This window comes from Schistocerca gregaria, chromosome X (genome assembly GCF_023897955.1).
Source record: "Schistocerca gregaria isolate iqSchGreg1 chromosome X, iqSchGreg1.2, whole genome shotgun sequence".
In the NCBI taxonomy this organism is placed as follows: domain Eukaryota; kingdom Metazoa; phylum Arthropoda; class Insecta; order Orthoptera; family Acrididae; genus Schistocerca; species Schistocerca gregaria.
In genome coordinates, this window is record NC_064931.1 from 687557792 (window position 1) to 687582984 (window position 25193).

Sequence of the window (25193 nt, forward strand, 5' to 3'; positions counted from 1 at the left end):
CGAAGGGCCACAGGAATGGGCCAAGCCCGAAAAAACTTAGGCCGAGCACTGGGTTTGGGCGTGATATGAGCTTCAAAGCCATTTGCACGGCCTAACCCAGGAGAAAAAAGGGTCAAAAATGTCATCGACAAGGAATCTAATTGAGCATAAGAAATAGCATCAGAGACGATATTGACAGAGTCATCTATGGAGAACCCAAAAACGCGAAAGGCATCGAAGCCAAAAAGATTCTCCGCGTTACTATGGTCGACCACAAATATGGGAACAGTGCGAATGACAGATTTGTAAGATACCTCAGCATCAAATTGTCCCAAGAGAAATCTTCTGTTTATTGTAAGTCCGTAATTACCTAGTGACAGGTGACAGGATTGGAGAACCCAACTGAAGATATGTCTGAGAATTAATGATAGTGGCAGCAGAACCAGTATCCACCTGCATGCGAACATCCCAACCAAGTATTTGGACAGTGAGGAATAACTGCCCTGAAAGGGAAGAAGTGCAACACAGAAGCAGAATCAGCGTCATGTTCATGAACATCAGGTATGTGGTCGGACTTGCAAACAGATGACACACTTTTTGCATCTGTGACACACGGCCCAATGTTGTGTACAATCTTCTTGTGAGTGTTTCGTAAAACACCACGGACAGGAAGGAAGTCGCGGTGGGGTTTGCTACAGTTTCTTAGAGGTGTGTTTACGGTTAGGCCGAGGCTACGCTTGGGAGCGTACTGTGACCACGTCGGCTGGCGGGGGCATGCCGCACGCTTTGTCAACAGCGCACAGAGGTTGTACTTCCCCGAAGTCACCCCATGCCTCTATTTGCGCTCCTGCGGCACGAGAAATTTCAAAAGACTGAGCGATGGATAGGACTTCATCTAGAGTCGATGAGGGCATGTTGCCTAACTTCTTTGTTGGGCGCCGACCGGATAATAGCATCCCATACCATGGAATTGGCTTAGGATTCTTTGTGAACTTCAGTAACATTTGACACTTTCGACTGAGGCCGTAAAGTTCAGCAGCCCAAGCGCGATATGATTGATTTGGTTGTTTTTGACAATGATGAAAGGCAACACAAGAGGCTACCACATGTGTATGCTTTTGAAAATGACAGACAGAAGTGAGCGTATTTCAGCAAAAGACAAAGACACAAGATCTTTCAAAGGAGTCAAATGCGACATCAACCAATACATTTGAGGTGAAATCCATGAAAGGAACAGAGACTTACATGTTTGGTTGTCTGTGACATGAAATGCCAAGAAGTGCTGTCGAAGATGTTTTTCATAATCAGACCAGTCTTCCACCGTCTCGTTGTAAGGAGGAAAAGGAGGTAGAGACAATGACGAGAGAGACCTCGCATTGAATGCCGCTATGAATTCACGAATCACAGTTGTGAGTAGCGTTTGCTGTTCTATGAGCTGTGCAAGAGTTGCTCTAAAGTAGCCATGGAAACTTGCGGGTCAACAATGAAAAGGAAAATTCACTACCTTGTCACCGATTGTTATAACTTCAAGTTGAACAAATGTATTTCATGGAAGATGCAATACATGAAAGTCACAGACCGCCTAAACAAAGTAAGACTTATGCACACTTTAACAGTCAAATCATAACTGACTCCGAGTCTAGCGGCCGCTGGCTGGCTGGCTGGCTGCTTAGGTGGCACTGCTACTGCATGGCTGGCAGACAGCGCCGCATGTAGAGGATGCGCATAACTGCGTGGCGGCACTTTGAAAGATCGACGAGTCACAACAATCTTCATTTGTGTGAAGTAGAGCAATAAAATCCTTGCACATCTGTAGTTAGCAGATGGACAGAAAATGTTGCAAAGCTTTTGGTTTTAAACTAGTCTCTGTGGCATTCTTCAGAAAGTTAGAATTCTATACATTTAATTTTGAAAACTACCGAATTGGATGTTCATTTGCCGTAGTTGTAAATACGTAAGTCAACCTCTGATATTGTGTGTAGCAGACACTTGTTTTTACAATAAATCTTGATTCATGCTTTCAAACTCCACTAAAACATGTTTTCAAACGTTTTCAGGAGCAGTTACCCAAATTGTGGCAGCATTTTACTGAGAAAGGTGTAGAGTCACACATGTTTGCCTCTCAGTGGTTCCTAACTGTTTTTACAGCTAGGTTTCCACTGTATTTTGTTTTCCATATTTTAGATGTTTTCCTATTACAAGGAGTAGAAACTCTGTTTCAAGTTGCATTGGCTCTGCTGATGGTATGTATGTACTTTCAATATTTGTAATATTTATTTATAAATTAGTTTTAAGGTATTTGTCCAGTGTGAACCAATTACTTTTCTTTAAACATGTTTTCAATTTAAGTACTTTCTTTGCCTTATTCCTTGCATTAATCTGTTTCTTATGCTGCTGTAAACTTTTGTTTTGCTAATGTATGTGAAAGAGTTAACACCGAAAAAGAATGCCCCAAATGAATCCAAACTCAGGTTATTTATAGAATAGTGTACCAGCAATAAGTGATTTAAGAATGCAGAACGCTGACACACACCTACACCCACAACCCCTGTGTGAAGTACCCCGTACATGTTGATGCACTCACTTCCATGTACAAGGGTATTTTGGAAAGCAAAGATACACCGTACGCCAGAGGAACAGAAGAGTTTTGGCGAGCAAGTTGGCAGCACTGGTGTTAACCTTGAACCGTTAGCTTTCTCCTTACGATCGTTCCGCAGTTTGGGTGGGTCATGTTTAAAATGGCTGCACCATTTCAGAATCCCGCCAAATGCAAAGTGCGCTCTGTCATACATTTTCTTCATGCAAAAGGTCAGCGACCAGCAAATATTCACAAAGAAATTGTTTATGTTTATGGGAACATTATGAATCGACAAAATGTAACGAAATGGTGTCGTCATTTCTCTGAAGGTAGTACCGATGTTCATGACGAACAAAGAACAGGTCGGTCATCTGTGATGTTTGATGCCCTTCTTCGGAGAACGGAGGTAGCAATTCGTGCGAATATACGTCTCACATTGAAAGAATTGCATCAGATCACACCGGACGTGTCAATGACAACTCTTTATGACGTGACTGTCAAGTTAGGGTACAGGAAATTGTGTGCACGCTGGGTTCCAAAACTGTTAACAGAAGAATACAAAAGGAAAAGGATGGGCTTTGCACTTGACTTCCTCACACGCTATGCTAAAGCAGGTGATGAGTTCCTTGATCACATTGTGACAGGTGATGAAATGTGGGTTTATCACCATACACCTGAATCCAAGCAACAATCAATGCAATGGTGCCATTGGAATTCACAAAAGCCAACCAAAGCACTACTCAAACAATTCAAATGGGACGTATTGGACCATCCGCCATACAGCCTGGACCTTGTGCCCACCGACTTTCATGTCTTCCATTACCTGAAGTCACATCTTGGTGGAAAATCATTCCACGGCGATGAAGAGATCAAAGATGAAGTTGAAATTTGGTTCCAACAACAGGCGGCAACCTTCTATGACTGTGGGATACAAAAGCTTGTGCGCCAACTTAACAAATGTTTGGATAACAGGGGTGATTATGTCAAAAAATAACAAATAATCCAGTTAATAAAATGTAACTGATGTTTTCTAAATAAATGTTCTATTTAAGGACTGCGAGCCATTGTATCTTTACTTTTTGAAATGCCCTCGTATCTTGAAGTCTCAAGGTTACAGATAAGGTACATAGATGTCACATGGATGATGTCAAAGCACATTTAGCCTGGGTCTCTAACCAACATAGTTCTGTCATCCGAGTGCTAGCCATTTGCAAACTTTCCCTGCAACCAACATACATGTTGCATGTTCACTTTCCCAATTGAGACTCTGACATTATGCGACATAGAGATGTTATTCATTGCTTTTTGTCGACTTTCACTTTAATCGACACAGAGATGTGAGCATCATGCTAGCTGGATGTGACTTTCTGTGCTTAGATCTCCCTCATGATTACGAGCCACAGTCTTATGACATGTAGACCTAGAGATGTTGCCCATTTTTCACCAGTCACAGACTGCCCATTTCAGGGAAGGGGTGGTTACTTCAAGACAGGAGGCAGAATGTGATGTGACATTTTGAAAATTGACGAGGTTGGATTTTACTGTTTCACATTGACTCTTAAGACTTTACTATTATCTGGTTTATGAAACACGTTTCAGCTTAGTAAATCATAAAAATATATGGAATGTTGTTATGCTTTCATAGTCTGAAATCCCCTACTCAAGAGTATTACATCCATCTTAAAATCAATCTTTTATGAACCTAAATTATTCAAAATCTTTGTTATGGACTGAATTAATTAGTGAGAGGTTTTGCCTGGTTCAGAAAATGTTGTCAATGTTCAGAATCTTGTAGGCATTAAATCAAAATAGGCAGTCAAACTTATGAGAATTCGAACTATTAATGTCAATTATTTCATAAGTTAATTAGTTTCTGATAATTTAATGAAATGTTTGGAACAGCTGCTTTTGAATGAGTGTTAACAATATCTTCAACACTGCCCATTAGCTCAAAATGTTTTCCAATTATATGACATTATCATAGCTTTAATTAGCCATAACTTTCAATAACTCAGACTTCTAGTAAAAGTAATTGCATTATTATAATAAGGAACATAAATATAAACAGTTGAACCGTAACTTTAAATGAAATTTCAAATAAATAACGATTATTTCATATTTTCCTGAGCAAATTACGTATTGTGTGTGTAACTACATTAGATATATAATGAAAAAGTGAAAAAAAAATTATTCGTGGGAACTGAAAACATAGCAGATGAAGTAGTTTCCAGATGCCTACATCTCACTACCAGCTCTCTGTTGTGCAGCCAGGAAGTTGAGCATTACACTGAATTCATTCACTGATCAGTCATCAAAGTGGACTCATGAAAACTAATGCCAGTACTCATCCTCCGAATCAAAGAACACAACATAATCTTGTGAGTGAATTCAAACAGAGCAGAATGAGCAGTCTCATGGAAGTTGGTTAGCCATGCCAAGACATTTCAGGTTACACAAGGCATACTACTATGACAGTTATGGATTTATATAACAGTTGTACTGAAATTTGTCATGAGAGCATGGACTAACCACCATGTTATTTGATTGGCCAGAATGAACAATAATGTTTTGTCCACAGTATTGGCTCTATCTTGGAGCGCTGCAGCAGATGTGGATCTTGTTAGCACCCACTGTCCAGTGGTCATCAGCTGCAGTCAGGACTTACGACAAGCATGTCATTGTGTTTGCTTTCATTGTCCAGAAACATCATACATATCAAACTTCCTGGCAGATTAAAATTGTGTGCCGGACCGAGACTCGAACTCGGGGCCTTTGCCTTTTGCAGGCAAGTGCTCTACCAACTGAGCTACCCAATCATGACTCATGATCCGTCCTCACAGCTTTAATTCTGCCAGTACCTCATCTCCTACCTCCCAAACTTCACAGAAACTCTTCTGCGAGCCTTGCAAGATTTTGTTCAATAAAGTCAATAACACATTTATCCACCTCTGGACCTAATGCAAGCAGTTATTTGGCTTGGCCTTGATTAATAGTGTTATTGGATGTCTTCCTGAGGAATATCGTGCCAATTTCTGTTGAAATGGTGTGGTCCTGCCCATAATGCTCCAAATTTTCTCAATTGGGGAGAGATCTGGCAACACTGCTGGCCTAGGTATTGATTGGCAAACATGAAGACAAGCGGTAGAAACTCTCGCTGTGTGCGGGCAGTGATATGCTTGCTGAAATGTAAATCTAGGATAATTTGTCATGAAGGGCAACAAAACAGGTGTAGAATATCGTCAGTGTACCACTGTGCTGTAAAGGTACCACAGATGACAACCAAAGGGGTCCTGCTATGAAAAGAAATTGCACCTGAGGCCGTAACTCTAGGTTGTTAGGCCGTATGGCGGGTGACAGTCAGTTTGCTATCCCACTGCTATCTTGGGCATCTGCAGACATGTCTTTGCTAATCATCAGGGCTCAGTTCAAAGTGGGGCTCATCACCGAGGACAGTTTTACTCATGTTAATGAGATTCCAGGTGTCTGGAGATGCCTCAGAAAGCAATGGGATACCAACCAGAATGCCACCAACTATACAAGATGTGATAAAAAAGGAAATGGAATTTCTTAATTTCACAGCTGATTTACAACTGATTTTCAATTTTTTTTTTCATTTTGTTGGTACATGTGTACTTGATATATCTATGCATTTTCAGCTGTTTTGAATATTTAGTTTAATGTTGACAGTCAACAATGTTATACACGTGAATTTTAAAATTTTCCTGGCGAATTGACTGTTCAAACAATTTTCGGGCTTGCAGCCGGTCGTCGTCCAATACTTCGCGTGATATTTCAACTGGGCACTTGCCAGTCATCTTCAGGTGAGCCGTCGCAGACTGGCGAAAATGTCCTCCGTTCTGCAATATATAGCGTACTGTTACTATTCTGCGCATGCGTCGAAAACTTGATAGATGAACCACACTGCCCGCTGGCAGCGCCCTCGCTGGAGGAATAGCGGAGCTCTGCCGCCCCCTGCGTTGCTGTTTGCCACAGCCATCAACGCACTCTGTCGCTTTCGATTTGAGCAAATCGTGGAGATTATGGGATTCCATGCACTGTCCAGCTGGTAGCCGCTCTCACGGTTTAACAGATTTTCCGCCAGCCATGTTTCTACAGATTCTTTAATAATGGAGTCCCAGAAATACGTTGCTGTGGACAAAATCATTGTTTTCTCATACTCCATTGAATGTCCAGTAGAAATATAACGTTCTGCAATAGCGGACTTGCTTGGCTGCAGAAGGTGGGTGTAACATTGATGTTCAGTCCAGCGTTCTTTCACGGTGCGTGTGGTTTGACCTATGTAAGCCATACCACATTGGCACAGTATCTTGTAAATTCCGGCCTTTCGTAGTAACAGATTATTCTTAACTGATCCCAAAAGGTCCACAATCTTCGATGGTGGGCAGAAAACCACTATACCCAAAATTTTTGGAGGATTCTTGCTATTTTAAAGAAAGGAAGAAAAGCTAAAGATTGTTGCAGCATGTTCTCCACTTTATTCACTTCCTGCTTCTTAGTTTTAACTGTTAGTGCCCTGTTAATCTGCCGAATGGAATACCAATTTTCGCTGAATACTGTCTTTAGATTGGTGAGTTCTTGAGGTAAGCTATCTAGATCTGAGACAGTATGAGCTCTATGAACAAGTGTTTTAAGCAAACTCATGGTTTGCGATGGGTGATGGCAACTTGATGCTTGCAGGTACAAATCAGTATGAGTGGGTTTCTTCCTTCGAACCAGGACATCCAAGGAAGGCAAACAACCATCTTTCTTTATTTCCATGGTGAACCAGATGTTGCTATGAATGGGGTTGAGGTGATATAGAAACTCCATTAATTTATGTTCTCCATGAGGCCACACTATGAAAGTGTCGTCCACATACCGCCAAAAAACTGTTGGTTTCAGGGCAGCTGATCCAAGTGCTCTCTCTTCAAAATCCTCCATAAAAAGGTTGGCCACCAAAGGAGACGGGGCTACTCATGGCAACACCATCAGTCTGTTCATAATATTCTTGATTAAACATAAAATAAGTTGAGAAAAGGGCGTGCCTGAACAAAGCAGTGATATCAACAGGAAACACGTTACCAATCAGTGTCAAAGAATCTGCAAGAGGAACTTTTGTAAGAAGTGAGACAACATCAAAACTTGCTAGAAGGTCCACACTGCTAAGACAAAGAGCCCCCAGTCTATTGATAAAATCAACTAAGTTTCGTATGTGATGTGAGCACTGGCCTACAATAGGTCTCAGTAAGGAAGCGAGATGTTTAGCTAAATCATATGTAGGAACTCCAATGTTGCTCAATATTGGACGCAGAGGAAGACCCTCTTTATGAACATTTGGAAGGCCATACAGTCTTGGAGGTACACAACCATGTGGTCTTAAACTCTTGATGGTCTCTTGCAGTAAGGAGGAGGAATTTAATAGTGCTGAAGTTTTCCGTTGCACAATCATCCTATAGGTAGAGTCACTTAGGTAGATAAGATGTATGGCCTTGCCATAGCCCATCGCAAACCATGAGTTTTGCTTAAAACACTTGTTCATATAGCTCATACTGTCTCAGATCTAGATAGCTTACCTCCAGAACTCGCCCATCTAAAGACAGTATTCAGTGAAAATTGGTATTCCATCCGTTGTTGGCAACACTTCATTTAAAAAAAAAAAAAAAAAAAAGAAAGAATCCTCCGAAAATTTCAGGTAAAATCGGTTTTCTGCCCACCATCGAAGATTGTGGACCTTTTGGGATCAGTTAAGGACAATCTGTTACTACGAAAGGCCGGAATTTACAAGATACTGTGCCAATGTGGTATGGCTTACATAGGTCAAAACACACGCACCGTGAAAGAACGCTGGACTGAACATCAATGTTACACCCACCTTCTGCAGCCAAGCAAGTCCGCTATTGCAGAACGTTGTATTTCTACTGGACATTCAATGGAGTATGAGAAAACAATGATTTTGTTCACAGCAACGTCTTTCTGGGACTCCATTATTAAAGAATCCGTAGAAACATGGCTGGCGGAAAATCTGTTAAACCGTGAGAGCGGCTACCAGCTGGACAGTGCATGGAATCCCATCATCTCCACGATTTGCTCAAATCGAAGACGACAGAGTGCATTGATGGCCGTGGAAAACAGCAATGCAGAGGGCGACTGAGTTCCGCTACTCCACCAGCGAGGGCGCTGCCAGCGGGCACTGTGGTTCATCTATCAAGTTTTTGATGCATGCGCAGAATAGTTACAGTATGCTATATATTGCGGAATGGAGGCCGTTTTTGCCAGTCTGCGACGGCTCACCTGAAGATGACTGGCAAGTGCCCAGTTGAAATATCACGCGAAGTATTGAACGATGACCGGCTGCAAGCCTGAAATTTGTTTGAACAAGGTTATACATGTTTTTGACTGTTCTGAGAATTTGTACTTTCGAAGAAGATATATCAAAGAATTTGAGAGACAAATCGGTAAATATATATATATTTAGCATATTTTCATTCAATAATGTTATATGGAATAACATTGTGGGGTAATTCAACTTTAGGAAAGAAGATGTTCATTGCTCAAAAGTGTACTGTAAGAATAATATGTGCTGCTCACCAATGATCAGTATATTTATTCCCTTATGAAGTATTTTTTTATTGTAAATCATCCATTGCAGTTCAAAAGAAAAATTGTGTATGTAATTACAATACCAGGAGAAAAAATGACATTCATTACTCTGCATTAAGGTTGTCTTTAGCACAACAAACTGTATGCAATTACACCACCAAAATTTTTGATCACTTGCCCAATGATGTAAAATGTCTGACACAAATTGGAAAATAAGCTGAAAAAGTTTCTCCTTGACAACCCCTTCTATTCTGCAGAAGAACTTCTAATTTTATAATGCGTAAAAGGTGATGGATATGAATTATTAACTCACAATGGTACGAATGTAAAATTATTACTTCCATATAATTACAATTAATTATACAAATGATCCATGGAACATGATACTAAGTAACTAATTGACAATGAGAGGGTTAAATCACATTACTAGATTCACTTTCAGGAAGAAACAAGTCATTCAAGCAACTAGATAACAACTATTTGGATAACTGTAGAAAACACAAGACAGGAAAACTGCGTAAAATGTTGAGATATTTGTTTGAAGGTAGATAATAAACTGTTCAAAGATGTCCTCAAGACTGCAGTCAGTTGAGCTTTTTTCTGCCAGTTGTTTATATTTAATGTTTGAACACTTATTTAGTACTGGGCCTATGTAAATATTTTACATTTAAACACAAATCAGCAGTAAAATAATAAAATTTTTGTTAGCTGAACTTAATAATGAATCTTTTCATAATGGTACTTTCCTGCACTGGCTTAAACATGCTTCTGTCAAGTATTTTGAAAACTAAAATGGATTCTCAAGTCAGCAGGCTATATTTACCTTGATGGCTGATGTGCTGCAGTCCAGAACAGCGAAGGAGGCGGGTGGAGCGAAAATGCACAGTAGCAAGACAAAGTATACCACATAAAGCTGCAGCCAAAATTCCATCATTTGTGGTGTTCCATGAGCATGCGTTGAACTTTCAGAGGTTATTTTCACTGTAGTGCTTGTGATTTGATAGCTGTGTTGTTTTCATGGTATTTGTTACTAGTGACATGAGGAAAAGTGCCAAGTGTTATCCAAACAAGCAAGAGCTGTGGTTTACTGTATGTATATCTTTTTCAAAAGAGGGTTGGAAGTGAATGAAGCATCAGCGCATGGTTTCTGTCCTGTTGTTGCCATTTGCCATTTGCCATTTGAGAGCAGCTGAGGTGTGTAGTGTATGACTGAGAACCGTGCAGCAGTTATTCAGCCAAGTGAACACCTCTGTTGAAGCTAGTAGATAAGTATATTTTAAATCACCAGGGAAGTGATGTGATCATGAGAAGGGGGCAGGCAACCTAGACAGTGCTCCTAAAATCATTTTTTATCACAAAATATTCAATATTTATTGTGAAGTCAAATAGCCGACTGCAGCAAATTTAGTTTTGTGCAGTCAGTGGACAAAGGTATGAATGTTAAACAGAATAGGCTTCAGGTAATGAGAGGAAATTATTTATGGGGTGGAACAGTATTATGGCTGCAAAGGAGAATACAATAGATATGAGACAGTGAACATTTCACATTTGTTATATTGTCAAAAGTATGTAAACTAGAACCACACCAGGTCAGTGTGATACCTAATGAGTAATGAGTTTGGCAGTCTGAAATTTCATATAGATAAAGGTCACTATAATGTTATTCACACTGGATCATCAGACATGGCCTTTAATTCAAAAGAGTAAACTTTTATTTAAGACATCAATGTCTAATAGTTCTCAGTATAACCACTGCCAAATGTTGCCATGCCTCCGCCAAATTTTGTTATTGTGATGGACAGTAGTAGCAAACTCTTGAGGCCCCAACTCTGCATACCAGAAATATAATTTGGATAGTGAGTAATATGACTCCACACAACTTGTCACAGACCACAGCAGAATTGCTGATGCTTGTTAATGCCCATTAACCCTCAGAGTGTTCTGTGTTCTCGTGAATTATATGTGATTATTAGTGTGACTGAAACGTAGCAAGGTGGAATGGCTTCATTTGTTACAATTCCACCCCTGAATTTTTTTCTGTTTTCTATACTATGCATAATGCATGTACCTTGATTATATTGTATAACTAAATTCTTATCCACACTATATTTACTAAACTTTGTTATTTGTATATCTACAGCTATACTCTGTGAACCACCATACGGTTTGTAACAGAGGGTACTTTGTGTATACTACTGTCATTTCCCCCATCTGTTCCAGTTGTGTATGGTCCATGGGAAGAACAGTTGCGGTGTGACTGTGTGTGAGATTGAATCTCTCTAATTTAACGTTCTTGGTCTTTTTGTGAGGTATACATAGGAGGAAGCAATATGTAGGTTGAATCTTCTAGGAAAGTACACTCTTAGACATTTAACAGTAAACCACACTGTGATGCAGAACGCCTCTCTTTCAGTATTTGCCACTTGAGTTGGCTGAGCATCTCTGTGATGCTTTCAAACTTACTAAATGAACCTGTAATGACATGCGCTGGTCTTCTTTGGATCTTCTCTGTTTGCTCTGTCAGTTCTATATGGGAGGGATCCCAGACTGCTGAGCAATATTCAGTTATTTGTAGAACCAGTGTTTTGTAAGCTGCCTCCTTTGTTGCCGTGCTACACTTCCTGAGGATTATTCCAGTGACTCTCAGGTATGACATCTGCCTTACCTACAATTAGTTTTATCTGATCTTTGTTTTTTAAATCACTCTGTGCACATACTCTTAGATATTCAATGCATGTGGCTGCTCCCAGTGATATACAATTGTGCAGTCACACAATAATTGGTCTTTCTGCCTATGTGTGTGCAGCGCATTACGTTTGTTTATTTTGAGAGTCAACTACACCAATTCTCAATCCTTTGCATGTCTTCTTGCATTTTGCTACAATTTTCTAGCATTGCGACTTACATGTATACCATAGCATCATCCGTGAAAAGCCTCGTGGAACTTCCGAAATTCTCTGCTATGTTATTTATGTATATTGCAATATATATTGCAAAAAGTAGTGATCCTGTAACACTTCCTTGGGGTACATTGCATTTTTCATCAAATCCGGGTCTTGGTACTATATAGTTGTAATTTATGATGAGGTGCAAAACTGAGAAAATTTGACATGATTGACTACACAAGTTGTGAGTTCCAGTGGTTTTGTTTGCTATTCTCCTCTTTACTTCAAACACTGCAACATCTTTGAACATTTACAGTAAAAAACTGCTTATAATAATAAACGAGTGCAAAATTTTAATATTATTTTACTCTCAGTAGCACATCAAACTTCACTCCGTCGTTTGGACAAGTACTTTACTTGTCTGACAGTACCGGACCATTGAACTTCCTCTTGGTACACACAATAATGCAGCACTGCAACAGCATTTTTATTATGTGCCTCTTGTGGATTTCAGTGTATGCTGCACTGTGGACTTTGTGATATTAATTCCTTGTACATGATGCCACTGACACACAACCAGTAGTGCCCCCACTAATATCTAGTTGTCATTATAGATTGTACCATACCAACTGCCATTAAATCCTTTGAATCTTACTTCAGTTTAGAGCTAACTGGTGCTGAAGTATATCTGAGATGAGAAAGAGGTGATTGCCATGTCCCACACTTCATTATTCAGTGTCATACCACAAAATACTTTTCAACACATTGCAGGTAATGTTCTGCTCAGGAGTTGCTGCTACTTCACTGGCTTGTACATTCTCCTAATATGTTGGCTGTTGAACATGTCTCAAATTTTATTGATCAGAGGCACATCCATAGCACTCATTCAGTATCTAGTAAATCGGGACTATAGTCTTGGACAAAATATATCTGAAGTGTTGTTATTCTAAGACACATTCAAAAACTGTATAATTCAATGCTATTGCAGATCAAGGCACATTTTTTGGCCTATGTCTGTTTCATGAAATTTTGTCTAATTTAAAATAACCTGTTATCGATATATACATTTCATAATTTCTTTGTATGTAAAATTTTACCTGTAACTGCAAAGAGGAATGAAAATCATAATAGAATCAAATTGATATTTGACAGAAATTTGTTGCATGTTTACTGCATATATTGACATTTTTGGTTCTCTCTGCCCATTATTTTGCTAATATTAAGAGCACATAAATTTTGTTTTTTGTTACTGTCCTGTATGCAGCAGAGAATAACTTTATCATCTGAGAACCAGGAAAAATGTGTGACCGTATTGAATCACTAGTCATTCATCCAACATACTTTCACAAATTACTATTATATTTTGTGATGGAAATTAATCCTATGATACATAATGGGAGTTATTTGTTAGATCATACGCATTGAATCAACATTTAAAAACGTGTTTTGGTATTAGTAGAACATAAACTACTGTTCAGTCGCATCTGGCAATTAGTGTATAATGAATTTCAAAGTAATATAACAATTGATGTTGGTGTATCATTCAGATTTTGACACTTTAAAAAAAATCTTGGTTTAGTTTACTCTAGTTATATTTGCATATTTTGTAGTTTATATCTTTGGTGTGAATGTGTCAACAGGCTCACAAATATAATGAACACAGTGAAAATGTGGCTGCATACAGGCAATTTACATGAATCTTTAATGCGTATTAATAATTCCTATTGGCACTTGTTCAGATATTTTGTCTACCTAGAAATTAATTTATGGAGTAGAAATTCTCAAGCAGAAATGATTTCAATTTGCTAATTATAAATCTCACCATTAGTGTGTATTATCTTGTTATTTAGCAAATATGCAATATTATATCTGACATTAAAATTAGTTTCAAAGTGTCATTACTAGTTACATTCTTCCTTAATAGGTTTGTAAGAAGGAATTACTCACGCTTGATTTTGAGACGACACTTAAGTATTTCAGAGTTTCCCTCCCAAAGAAATGTCGTTCTGAAGAAGTTGCCAAAAATATAATGAAACTAGCTACAAGTCTGAAAGTAAAAAAGCTAAAAAAGTATGAACAGGAATTCATATCTGAAAAAGGTAAGTGACAGTGCATCATTTCATATTGTTCATAATATAGAGTTTCTAATTGCAGCTAGTTGCTATTCTCCATAATTGTTCCTGCAGTATATATGTATTTTAAGGCATTTGTTTTGATGTTGTTGCAGCCAAAGCTGTACAGTATTTTTTCTTACTTCTTCTGTTCATGGTCTGTTGTGTGTGAAAAGGATACAGATGCTGTGATTTTAAACTTTGGCAGTATGGCTTGTTGTTTCTAAGAGATAATAATTTTTTGGTAGTAACAGTTCCAATAAACCATGACTGGCAAATAATGTGTAAAGCTACACAAGGTTGCTTGTTTTTCTTTCTGGCATTGTTTTTCATGACTAACAATAAGAATTAATATGTGTGTTTGTTTGCAGATGAATTATAACCTTATGTAGATTATGTATGGAAAACCTATTTAAGTAGTTTAATTTCCTTTGCCTTATTCTGGTACACTGATCTTTCATTTCCTTTCTTAATAAGTAATAAGTAAATTGATAACCCAAAAGTTGCTGTAAACACAATTTGGAATTTTTTACATAAATAATTTCAAAAAATGGAGGTAGTGGTAAATGGCCAAAATCATCACCAGTATATTTTACATATTCCAAGACTTACACTAAAAGTCCCTCTGCAGTGTGTTTCCCAGTTCTCTGAATAGTTGTTTTCTTCTCCTGATGTGTTTGCAAAGTATTTTCCTTATACCATGATAAAGCAATTTAACAAATTTTAGAAACTTTTGTCTTATCCCTCATTTAATTAATTGCCTTACCCCCATATTCTGTGAAACATTGATCACAGTGAAAGTTTCAAGAATGTCATGTTTCTAGTAGGGGTGGATAAAGATGAGTCTACATTGAATGCTGCTCCATCATCACAATTTGCTTGTTCTTGGGGCAATGAAAACAATGGAAAGGTTTCTGAAACCATACAATTTTGCATCAAGCCTACCAGTCAGATCAGGACCTGTGTTACTTTTCTGTATGAGAAAGAAGAGATATACCATATGTGGGAATTATATTGATTCATAGAAAGTAAATGTTTCCACCTATAAAGAGATCCTGAACAACATTTCCAAATACACTTGATATTGATTCTTGAATATGTGGTTTGAAGGGCTACATGTTGAAAGAGTGGAAGTAGCTTCTTTTCTCAACTATCAGAGTGATCCTCATAATTTTGCATGTATGACTTTCATTGTGTTTGCTGGAGTGAAAGATTTGGCTTAAATGTTTTCTCTATTATTTGCATTTTATTTTGTGTATGTGTTTTATTTTTGTATTTATATGGGCTCTTAAACCTATGAAATAGTTGCTGTAATTGAATTGGTTTACAAATTTGGCTATGAGATATGTATCATTCAATTAGATTAAATATGTGACTTGGTGACTGAGTGGGTAAGGAGAAGTCTACAAATCCTGAGACCAAAGCTCAATTCTATGTTGGTCATAAGATATTTTTTCTGTGAGTTATCACTTTTTTCAGTCCTGGCAATGCCTTGTTGACATGAAAAAATGCTAAGCCATATTGTCTGTTTTACAGAGTTATTGTCGAAAATGAGGTATGTTACTTGCTGAGTCAAACACACACACACACAGACAGAGAGAGAGAGAGAGAGAGAGAGAGAGAGAGAGAGAGAGGGGGGGGGGGGGGGGGGTAGTTTAATCTTCCAGCAGTTTCATACTTCTGTGTACATTATAATTCAACTGTGACCTTTTGTTAGTGTCTTATAGCCTCATTAATTAATTATGTTTCAAATTTTGTGTTCAACAGAAGCCCAAGAAGCTGAAAAGAGTTATGCAAGTCGACTTGAATTTCTGCAGGCTTCCCTGCAACGTTCTGAGGAAGAAAAGAGAAGCCTCGAAGAAGAAACATTGCAGGTGTGTACAGCTCATTTGTTTCCTGTATCTGTTTCACTTTTCTCATATTTAATTAGTCGTAAAAGCATTCTATATGTGAAAGCTGAAGATAAATTGGGCTGTCAAAACCAAATATAGGAAGCTGGCGGAACGTGTTGGGATTGAGAGAGCTAACATATTTTTTGATAGTGGAGATGTGGATATATACAGGGAAAATAACAGAGCCAAATCTTCAAAATAACAGCAAGTATGACATTTTTATAGATCATATTATGTCATAATGTGTCATTTGTTATTAGTAACTATTTACGCGTATCTAAAAATGATGAGTTAGGTAGTAGTACAATTTTGAAGTTACAGATTGTCAGTTATTGTATTATAAATGAAATCATGGGACAGCAGTTTATAGATGTAGTGGACAGAGTGCATGGTCATATTACATTCCATGTTCCCCAGCTATTTTCCATCAAGAGAAATAGCTGCATCGGATTGGAAAAGAACAATACTGTAACAAACTGCTTCATCAAACATGAGGTGTGTGGCAATTTGGCCATCATGTCACTGTACACAAACAATAAAGTTGACACAGTAGCAAGAAATGCATCATTATCACAACTCTAAATGTAAATGCTGAATTCATTGTAATGTCAAGTACCTGGCTTGCCAGCTCAATACAGATTTTTAGAAACCAGTTTTTATCATCAGAGAAGAAATTGTGTTGTATTTACCAAAGAAATCATTATATTGTTTTACTGCTTTTATTGCTCTTCATTCTACTTTTCATTTTTTCTCTAGATTAAAGAAATGCTGCAACGTGAAGTACAAAGAGCTGAAAATGAAAGCTGCAGAAATAATACAATCATTACGGAATATAAACAGGTAATGCACAGCATAATGAATGAAACTACTGTTACATTTTGTTCTTTTTCAGTAGTGTATACATTATTAACTTTAGAAGATACTCACTATAATATTTGCAAAACACGTGCCTCATGTGCTTCACTCTAAATTTTATTGACTTGTAATTTGGAGATTCAGTTGTTTTTAATGTTTGTTTTAGTTACCTGATTATACTTTATGTCCTTTTCTTAGAGATTTTGACCCACTGTAATTAAAAATTTTCATTGTATGATTTACCATACAAATTAACACAGTTCTTCTCTGCTTCATATTGTTGCATCAGTATACAAAGCACATTAAATGTATGCCATTATCTGAAGATTCCCTTAAGCATAAGTATAAATAAATAAAATCTTTATTCATCAACATTATGACTGATAACAGAATTTTCTTATTCTTTACAGTCGTGTTGTTTTCAGTTGTCATGAACTAATACCTCTGATTTTAGCATAGTCTACATCTATGAGATTTTTTCAACCAAAATTAATTTTTACAAGAGAGACCTTTTCTTAAACTATTTTTGCACATAGTTGCCACCATTGTTCAGACACAGGTCATAGCAGGAAACCAACTTTTCTATACCTTCTTCGTAGAAAGATTTCGCCAGTGAAGACAGCCACTGCTCAACATCATTTTTTTGTGCATCGTCATCACTGTCAAAGCACCTTCCCCCAAAATCACACTTAAAGTTCAAGAATAAATGCTAGTTAGAAGGTATGGAATCAGGGCTGTGTGGTGGGTGACTAAACTGTTCCCAACTGAATTGTTGAATAAGGTTTTGAGTGACAACAGCAGAATGGGGATGTGTTGTCATGAAGCAGTGCAATGCATTGACTGAGCATTTCAACCCTAGTTTTGTAAGTGTTTCACATTATTGTAATGCATTGATGGTTTCACACCTGGGAAGGAACTCAACAAGTAGAAAAGACTGAAAAAACAATGTTCAGCAGCGGCTGTCTTCAGTGGTGGCATCCTTCTATGAAGTGGCACAGAAAGTTTTGTATCCCACTATGGCAAAACAGTGGTGGCAACTACCTAGAAAAATTCTTTACGAAATGCTCCTTCTTTTAAAACTAAATTTTGGTTTGAAAACGTGTTTTTGAGTTTTTGTTTTTTTTTTCCAAAGCCATACTTAGTTTCTGGATATGTCTTGTACATCTACATGATTAGTATGCAATTCATAATTGTACTGTTCCACTCTCAAACAATATACAATAAGAATGAACATTTAATCTTACTGTGCGAGCTCTGATTTCTCTTATTATGAATCATTTTTCCTTATGTAGGTGGGCCCAACAAAATATTTGTGCATTTGGAGAATAATGTTTGTGATTGAAATTTCATGAGAAGTGAAAAACGCTTTTGTTTTAATGATAGCCACCCCAATTCAGTATCATATCAGTGGCACTCTCCCCCTATTTCATGATAATACAAAATGAGCTCACCTTCTTTGAACTTTTACGATGTTCCCTGTCAATCCTATCCGATGTGGATCCCACACTGTGCAACTGTATTCTGGAAGAGGACAGACAAGCATAGTGTAGGCAGTTTCTTTTGTAGACCTGTTGTACCTCCTAAGTGTAGTAACAGTCCTTGGTTCAGTTTCCCCACAATATTATTTATGTGATCATTCCAGCTCAATTTATTCATAATTGTAATCCCTAAGTATTTAGTTGAATTCATAGCCTTTATATTTGTGTGATTCATCGTGGGACTGAAATTTTGCAGATTTCTTTTAGTATTCGTGTGAATGACTTCACACTTTTCATTATTTATAATCAATTGACTCATTCCACACCATACAGGCATCTTGTCTAAATCATTTTGCAATTGATTTGGACCACCTGATGACTTCACAAGATTGTAAATGATAGCATCATCTGCAAACAAACTAAGAGGGCTGCTCAGATGGTCTCCTAAATCATTTATGTGGATCAGGAACAGCAGAGGGACTGAACACTTCCTTGCAGGTGCCAGATATTACTTGTGTTTTACTCAGTGACTTTCTAACAGTTATTACAAACTGGGATCTTTCTGACAGGAAATCACAAATCCAGTCACATGACTGTGATGATACTCCCTAGTCACATAATTTGATTAGAAGTAATAATGAAACAATATTTACTTTCAACTTGGAATGCAGGCAGTGTTTAAGTGTGTGTCATCAGATTTCTTGATATTTTTCCGCAACAAAACATCTATCTGGGGATTGCATATTTTTGGAGTACACAAGTACAAACATGAAAATCACCAAATGCAGCACAAACACATAAATCAACATGGCACCTGCTCGGTTTGCTTTTGTCAGCCAATCAGAGCCAGGACGCATGACGTGATGCAAACTGGTTTTTGAGAATAAACAGAACAGTGAGAATGTTCATTTCAATAAATATTTATTCAGTATTATTTTTATTATTTTGTAATTGATATGTGTGGTACAGTGTGATCTGTTATGTAGATTGGGGCTTAGTTTAGGTTGAAAGGTGATCAGATGCCATGAGTTACATGTTTACACAACTAAAGTGCCATAGTTGATATTTTTCATACACATGTATTTGTGCTATGACCAATGCACCATGTTAAAGCTCTCTTAATTTTTCTTTTTTTTTTTTTTTTTTACCCTCAATAGCTTTTGAAAAAGTGTCAAGAAATGTCAAGTCAACAAAAAAACTGTTACCAGAATGGTGATCGTTGGAAGTAGGGTGTTTTTGTTGGGTGTCACATCAAGAGCCGTAGTTTTTATGCAGCAAGTCAACTGGTATTTTAAGATTGTATACAATTCTCAGCATTGAGAAAAAAAGGTAAAATCCAATTTCGACATTAAATGACTATCGGTTACCAATATTGGTAAAATGCTGCCCAGAGATATATAACATTTTTACAAGAGAACAGGAAAAAACGCCAAATTCTGTGACATCTCGTAAAAGCCATCAATTTAACATTTTTTGTCATTGTCATCGTCTTCAGTCTGCAGCCTGGTCTCCTGCAGCTCTCAGTGCTGGTCTATCCTGTGCAAGCCTCTTTATTTACAAAAAACTACTGCAACCTACATTCATTTGAATCGACTTACTGTATTCGTCTCTTGGTCTCCCTCTACAAGTCAGTACCAAATTAATAATTCCTTAATGTCTCAATATGTGTCCTATCAATTGATCCCTTCTTTTAGTCAAGCTGTGCCACAGATTTCTTTTCTCCCAAATTCTGTTCAGTACCTCCTAATTAGTTATGCCAGCTACCCATCTAATCTTCAGCTTTCTTCTGTAGCACCACATTTCAAAAGCTTCTATTCTTTTCTTTGCTGAACTGCTCCACTCCAGGCAAATATCTTTAGAAAAGATTTCTTAACGCTTAAATTTTTATTATGAGGGGTATTCAATAAGTAGTTCGACACATTGTTTTCTCAGCCCATTTCTGTTGGAACAGTGCAGAATTTTCTGTGGTACACCATGGAATATTCCCGCTTCAGCCCCTGCAATTTCATGAAGTTTTGATAGGTTGTGGCTCCATATGTCACCTTCAAAATGGCACCTGTAACAGACATGCATTCCTAGCAGAGAGATTTATTTGAATTTATTTAGTGGAAAATGAGAGCATCGCAAATATTCATAGGCACTTTAAGAATGCCTGTGGAGATCTGGCAGTGAACAGAAGCACAGTGAGACCTGGGGTAACTCGTGTGTCTTTATCGCAACAGGGTTGCACAAACCTGTCCGATATTCCTTGAGCTGACTAGCCACACACAGTTGTGACTCCTGCAGTGTTGGAATGAGTTTACACACTCATTCAAGGTGTTCCATGGATCACAAACAAACACCTCATTGCAAAATTGGACATCTCTGTTGGTAGTGTTGACACACTCATTCGCCAACTGTGATACTTGAAGATCTATGCCCGCCGGGTTCCTTATCACCTAACAGAAGACCATAAAGAGCAACAAAGGACCATCTGTGCAGGATTGTTTGCACATTGCAAGGCTAATAGTGTAAATTTTTTGTCAAACATCGTCACAGGCAGTGAAACATGGGTTCATCACTTTGAACTGGAAACAAAATACCAATACACGGAGCGGCACAATACCATCTATCCTACGACGAAAAAGTTCAAAGCCGCACCCTCAGCTGGTAAAGTCATGTTGGTGGTCTTCTGGGACTCAGAAAGGGTTACTCTGTTTGAGTCTGCCCTCATGGTGCAATGATCAACTCTGAAGTATATTGTGCTACCCTCAGGAAATTGAAGAAAAGACTTCACCATGTTCGACACCACAAAAAATGAAAATGAACTTCTTCTCCATGACAACACAAGGCCTCGCACAAGTTTGCAAACCTGAGAGCAGCTCACAAAGCTTCATTGGACTGTCCTTCCTCATCAGCCCTATAGCCCAGACCTTGCACCTTCTGACTTCCATCTGTTTGGCCCAATGAAAGATGTGCTCTGCTGGAAGCAGTACATGGATGATGGGGAGAGACGTTATTGATGCAGTAAGATGTTGGCTCCAATGTTGACCAGTAGAGTCGCACCATATGGGCATACAAGCCCTCCCAGTATGGTGGTGTAAGGCCATTGCATTGAATGGAGATCATATTGAAAAATGGGGTTTTGTAGCCAAGAGAGTGAGAAATAAATGGTGTATTGGAATCCTGAATAAAGCCAATGTGCTTCCAGAAAGAAATGTGTTGCTATTGAATGCCCTTCATAGATGTTAATAAATTCGCCTTTTTCGGGAATGCTTTTCTTGCTATTACCAGTCTGAATTTTTTATCTTACCTACTTTAGCCATCATAAGTTATTTTGCTGCCCAAATGGCAAAACTCATCTACTACTTTTAGTGTCTCATTTCCTAATCTAAATCCCCCAGCATTGTCTGATTTAATACGACTGCATTCCATTAGCCTTGTTTTCCTTTTTTGATATTCATTTTATATCCTCCTTTCAAGACACTGTTCATACCATTCACCTGCTCTTCCATGTCCTTTACTGTCTGTGATAGAATCAGTGTCTTCAGAAAAAAAATTTCTCCTTGAACTTAAGTTCCTTCTCCAGATTTTTCTTTGGTATCTTTACTGATGCTCAGTGTACAAATTGAATAACTTCAGGGCTATTCATGTGCCACCTCCTTAATTTTCTACTGTTTTGCAGTTTCTTCAGTTTAAATCTACAGTGCATAAGCAGTAAATCATGGTCAGACTCCACATAGGTCCCTATAAATGTCTCGGAGTTTAAAATATGGTTTCCAAGTCTACAACTTTGTCTCACTCCCTTCTGTTTCATGCCCTTTGACTGTTATAGCTGTTGTCTGGTTTCTGTACAAAATGTAAATAACCTTTTGCTCTCTTTATTTTACCCCTTCTACCTTCTGAATTTTGAAGAGTGTATTTCAGTCAACATTATTAAAAGCTGTTTCTCTGTGTAAAAACTCCATAAATGTAGGTTTGCCCTTCTTTAACCTACCTTCTAAGATAAGTCGTTGGATCAGTATAGCCTCACATGTTCTTACATTCTCTGGAACACAAACTCATCTTCTCCAAGGTAGGCTTCTACCAGTTTTTCCATCCTTGCATAAATAATTGGTGTCAGTACTTTGCAGCCATGACTTACTAAACTGAAATTTTGGTAAAATTAACACTTGTCTTCCCATGACATCTTTGGAATAGGAATTATTACATTCTTCTTGAAGTCTGAGGGTATTTAACCTTCTTCTTCATCATGCACATCAGGTGGAATAGTTTTGTCATAGCTGGCTCTCCCAAAGATCTGAGAAATTCCATGGAAATTTCATCTACTCCAGGTGTCTAGTTTAGACTGATGTCTTTCAGTGCTCTGTCAAGTTCTTGCAGTATCATATCATTCATTATCATCTGCTTTGTATTGTGTTTCTATAATATTGCCCTCAGATTCATTTCCCTTGTTGTTCGTATTTTTGGGCATAAGCGGACTAAACGACAGGGTCATCAGTCCCCTATTTCCATTGTATAACCCTCTATGTACTCCTTCAACTGTTCCCTAGTTATACAATTTTCTAGAGCCTTGCATTTGTTCTTCAGCCATTCCTGCTTAACCATTTTGTATCTCTTTGATCCTCTGCTGTGTTTGCTATTTCATCTCTCAAAGCTACCCATTCATCTTCTACCATCTTCCTTTCCTGTTTCAGTCAGTCATTGCCTAATGCTCCCTTTGAAACTCTCAATGACTTCTGGATGTTTCAAAATATTCATATGCCACCTCCTTAATTTCCTACAATTTTGCAATTTCTTCAGTTTAAATCTACAGTGCATAAGCAGTAAATCATGGTCAGATTCCACATGGGTCCCTGGAAATGTCTCAGAGTTTAAAATATGGTTTCCAAGTCTCCATCTTGCTGTTACATAATCAATCTGAAACCTTCCAGTTTCTCCATTCTCTTCCACATTACAACCTTCATCACAATTCATAAACCAAATGTTAGTTATGATTAAATTATGCTCTGTACAAAATTCTAGCCGCTCCATATTCTCCTACTATTTTTTGTTCTCTTCCTTTTTATACTATTGAATTCCAGTTACCCATAAATTAAATTTTCTCTTCTGTAACAATCCTAATAATTTCTTTTATCTCATCATAAAGCCCGTCAATCTCTCTATCATCTGTGGAGACACTTTATGTTGCTAAAAATAGCAGATCTCGTTTTATTGTTTGCTTTATCATTTACACGAAATTTTCCTGTATGTGTCTATATAATCTACAAGAGAAAGCCAGTAAAATACCAAACTATTAAATGTGAGTCCCCTTAACAAAATATAGCCATGCTTTTTTGTGAATGACATGCCACGTGAGATTTGCCAGTGAGGAATGTAGTACAAAACTATGCCATACAATAATTCCATTTCATTTAGTGTTCACAAGAAAAAAAAGACTGCTCCATCCATCATTTTCCCCTCGAAAAATTAGTAACTTGGAGTGATTATGGATGTGCGTAGTAACATGACTACCACTCAGTGTGGCAAATCTAATTGTCAGAATCCATATACAAAACAATAATTTGCATATTAGGCACAATCACATATCAAAAGGGCATGTAATCTCCAAAAACTTAATTACACATTATGTCATCAAAAGTGTTCAGGTACATCTCAAGAAAAGTGTTTTCCATACAGCGACATTCACCCAAATCATTGACGTTATTATTAATGACTCATGGCATAAAAAGATTATTAGAAATAAGTGGGCTGTTCTAGTGCCATGTGTTGTGCCACACTTACAGGTACATGCAATACACTAATCACCTTGCAGTTGTCATTTGTTATATAATATGCATAAACTCTGTAAAAATGAGAAGTTGCTGTGCATTTCCAAGTTATAGTCTAGCCAGTGGTTGCCTTCTTGGATGTCCGTCATTACTTACTAGTCTGTTGGAGGTGAATTTTCATTCCTGATGTTTTTTTTAACAACTTTGCACTCACAAGGGAAACTTCCCTTCACCCCATTTAGTGGTAAGGTGACCTAGTGGGTAGAATATCAAAAACTGAACACAGATCAAGGATGAAAACAGGAAGCAGGTTTTCTGAACTTTGAAAACAGAAGGTGAACTGTCCATCTGGTCATTGACGTATCTTTTCGTCATATTCAAATTTGTGTCTGTGTTGTGGTGTAACATCTGTTTGCAACTGTGAGGTGTAAGGAAGGGACCTCCAGATGTACAAAATACCACCCATTATTACTCTTGCATTCCCTTTTGGATGTTTTGCCTATTTAATTCCTTTGTTGTAACATATTTTACACACAATTGTATGTTGTTTTCATTTCTGTGCAAGGTCTATGTGGCATGTCACCTGCTGTCAATATGCATAATGTTTAATTGCGATGTTAATATGTTCTTACCAAATGAGTCATATTCTATAACCAATGCATAGTATCGCAATTTCCAAGACTACAAAAGGAGAACAAACACGTCAGTGACCAGATGGAAAGTTAATAATTTTGTGGGGAAAAAAAGGAAAGGGGGGGGGGGGGGGCACAGCGGAATTTTGGACACGGATCTCCCAGTTTTCAGTACAAAACCATGATCACATAACTGCGATTGTGTGGTTCTTGCACAGTGCTCGATGTTGCACATCTTGAGCTGGGACCATTTATTGTTTGTATTTTGCTTCTTTTTTGCAGTGCTTTACACCCTCTTCCTGTTTGATCTATGTTGAGTCTTTAATGGGTTATCCAGTGGGCCATTTTACCACTGAAAAGATGGGGAGTTTCCCTTGTCACAAATTTGGTGCTGAGGTGTCAGGAAAGGGAATAGTTAAAGAAATTAAGGATT

General features: G+C 37.9%; 1 protein-coding gene across 2 annotated transcripts in view; it reads left to right on the plus strand.

Moving 5' to 3' along the window:
- Positions 1-25193, plus strand: part of LOC126297736 (rab GTPase-activating protein 1-like) — a 153683-nt gene that overhangs the window by 107567 nt on the left and 20923 nt on the right. For both annotated transcript variants that reach the window (XM_049988884.1, XM_049988883.1), the window contains exons 12-15: positions 2037-2222; positions 13967-14141; positions 15921-16027; positions 16802-16885. In XM_049988884.1, coding sequence (XP_049844841.1) covers positions 2037-2222; positions 13967-14141; positions 15921-16027; positions 16802-16885 — 552 coding nt within the window. The remainder of the gene's footprint in view (positions 1-2036; positions 2223-13966; positions 14142-15920; positions 16028-16801; positions 16886-25193) is intronic.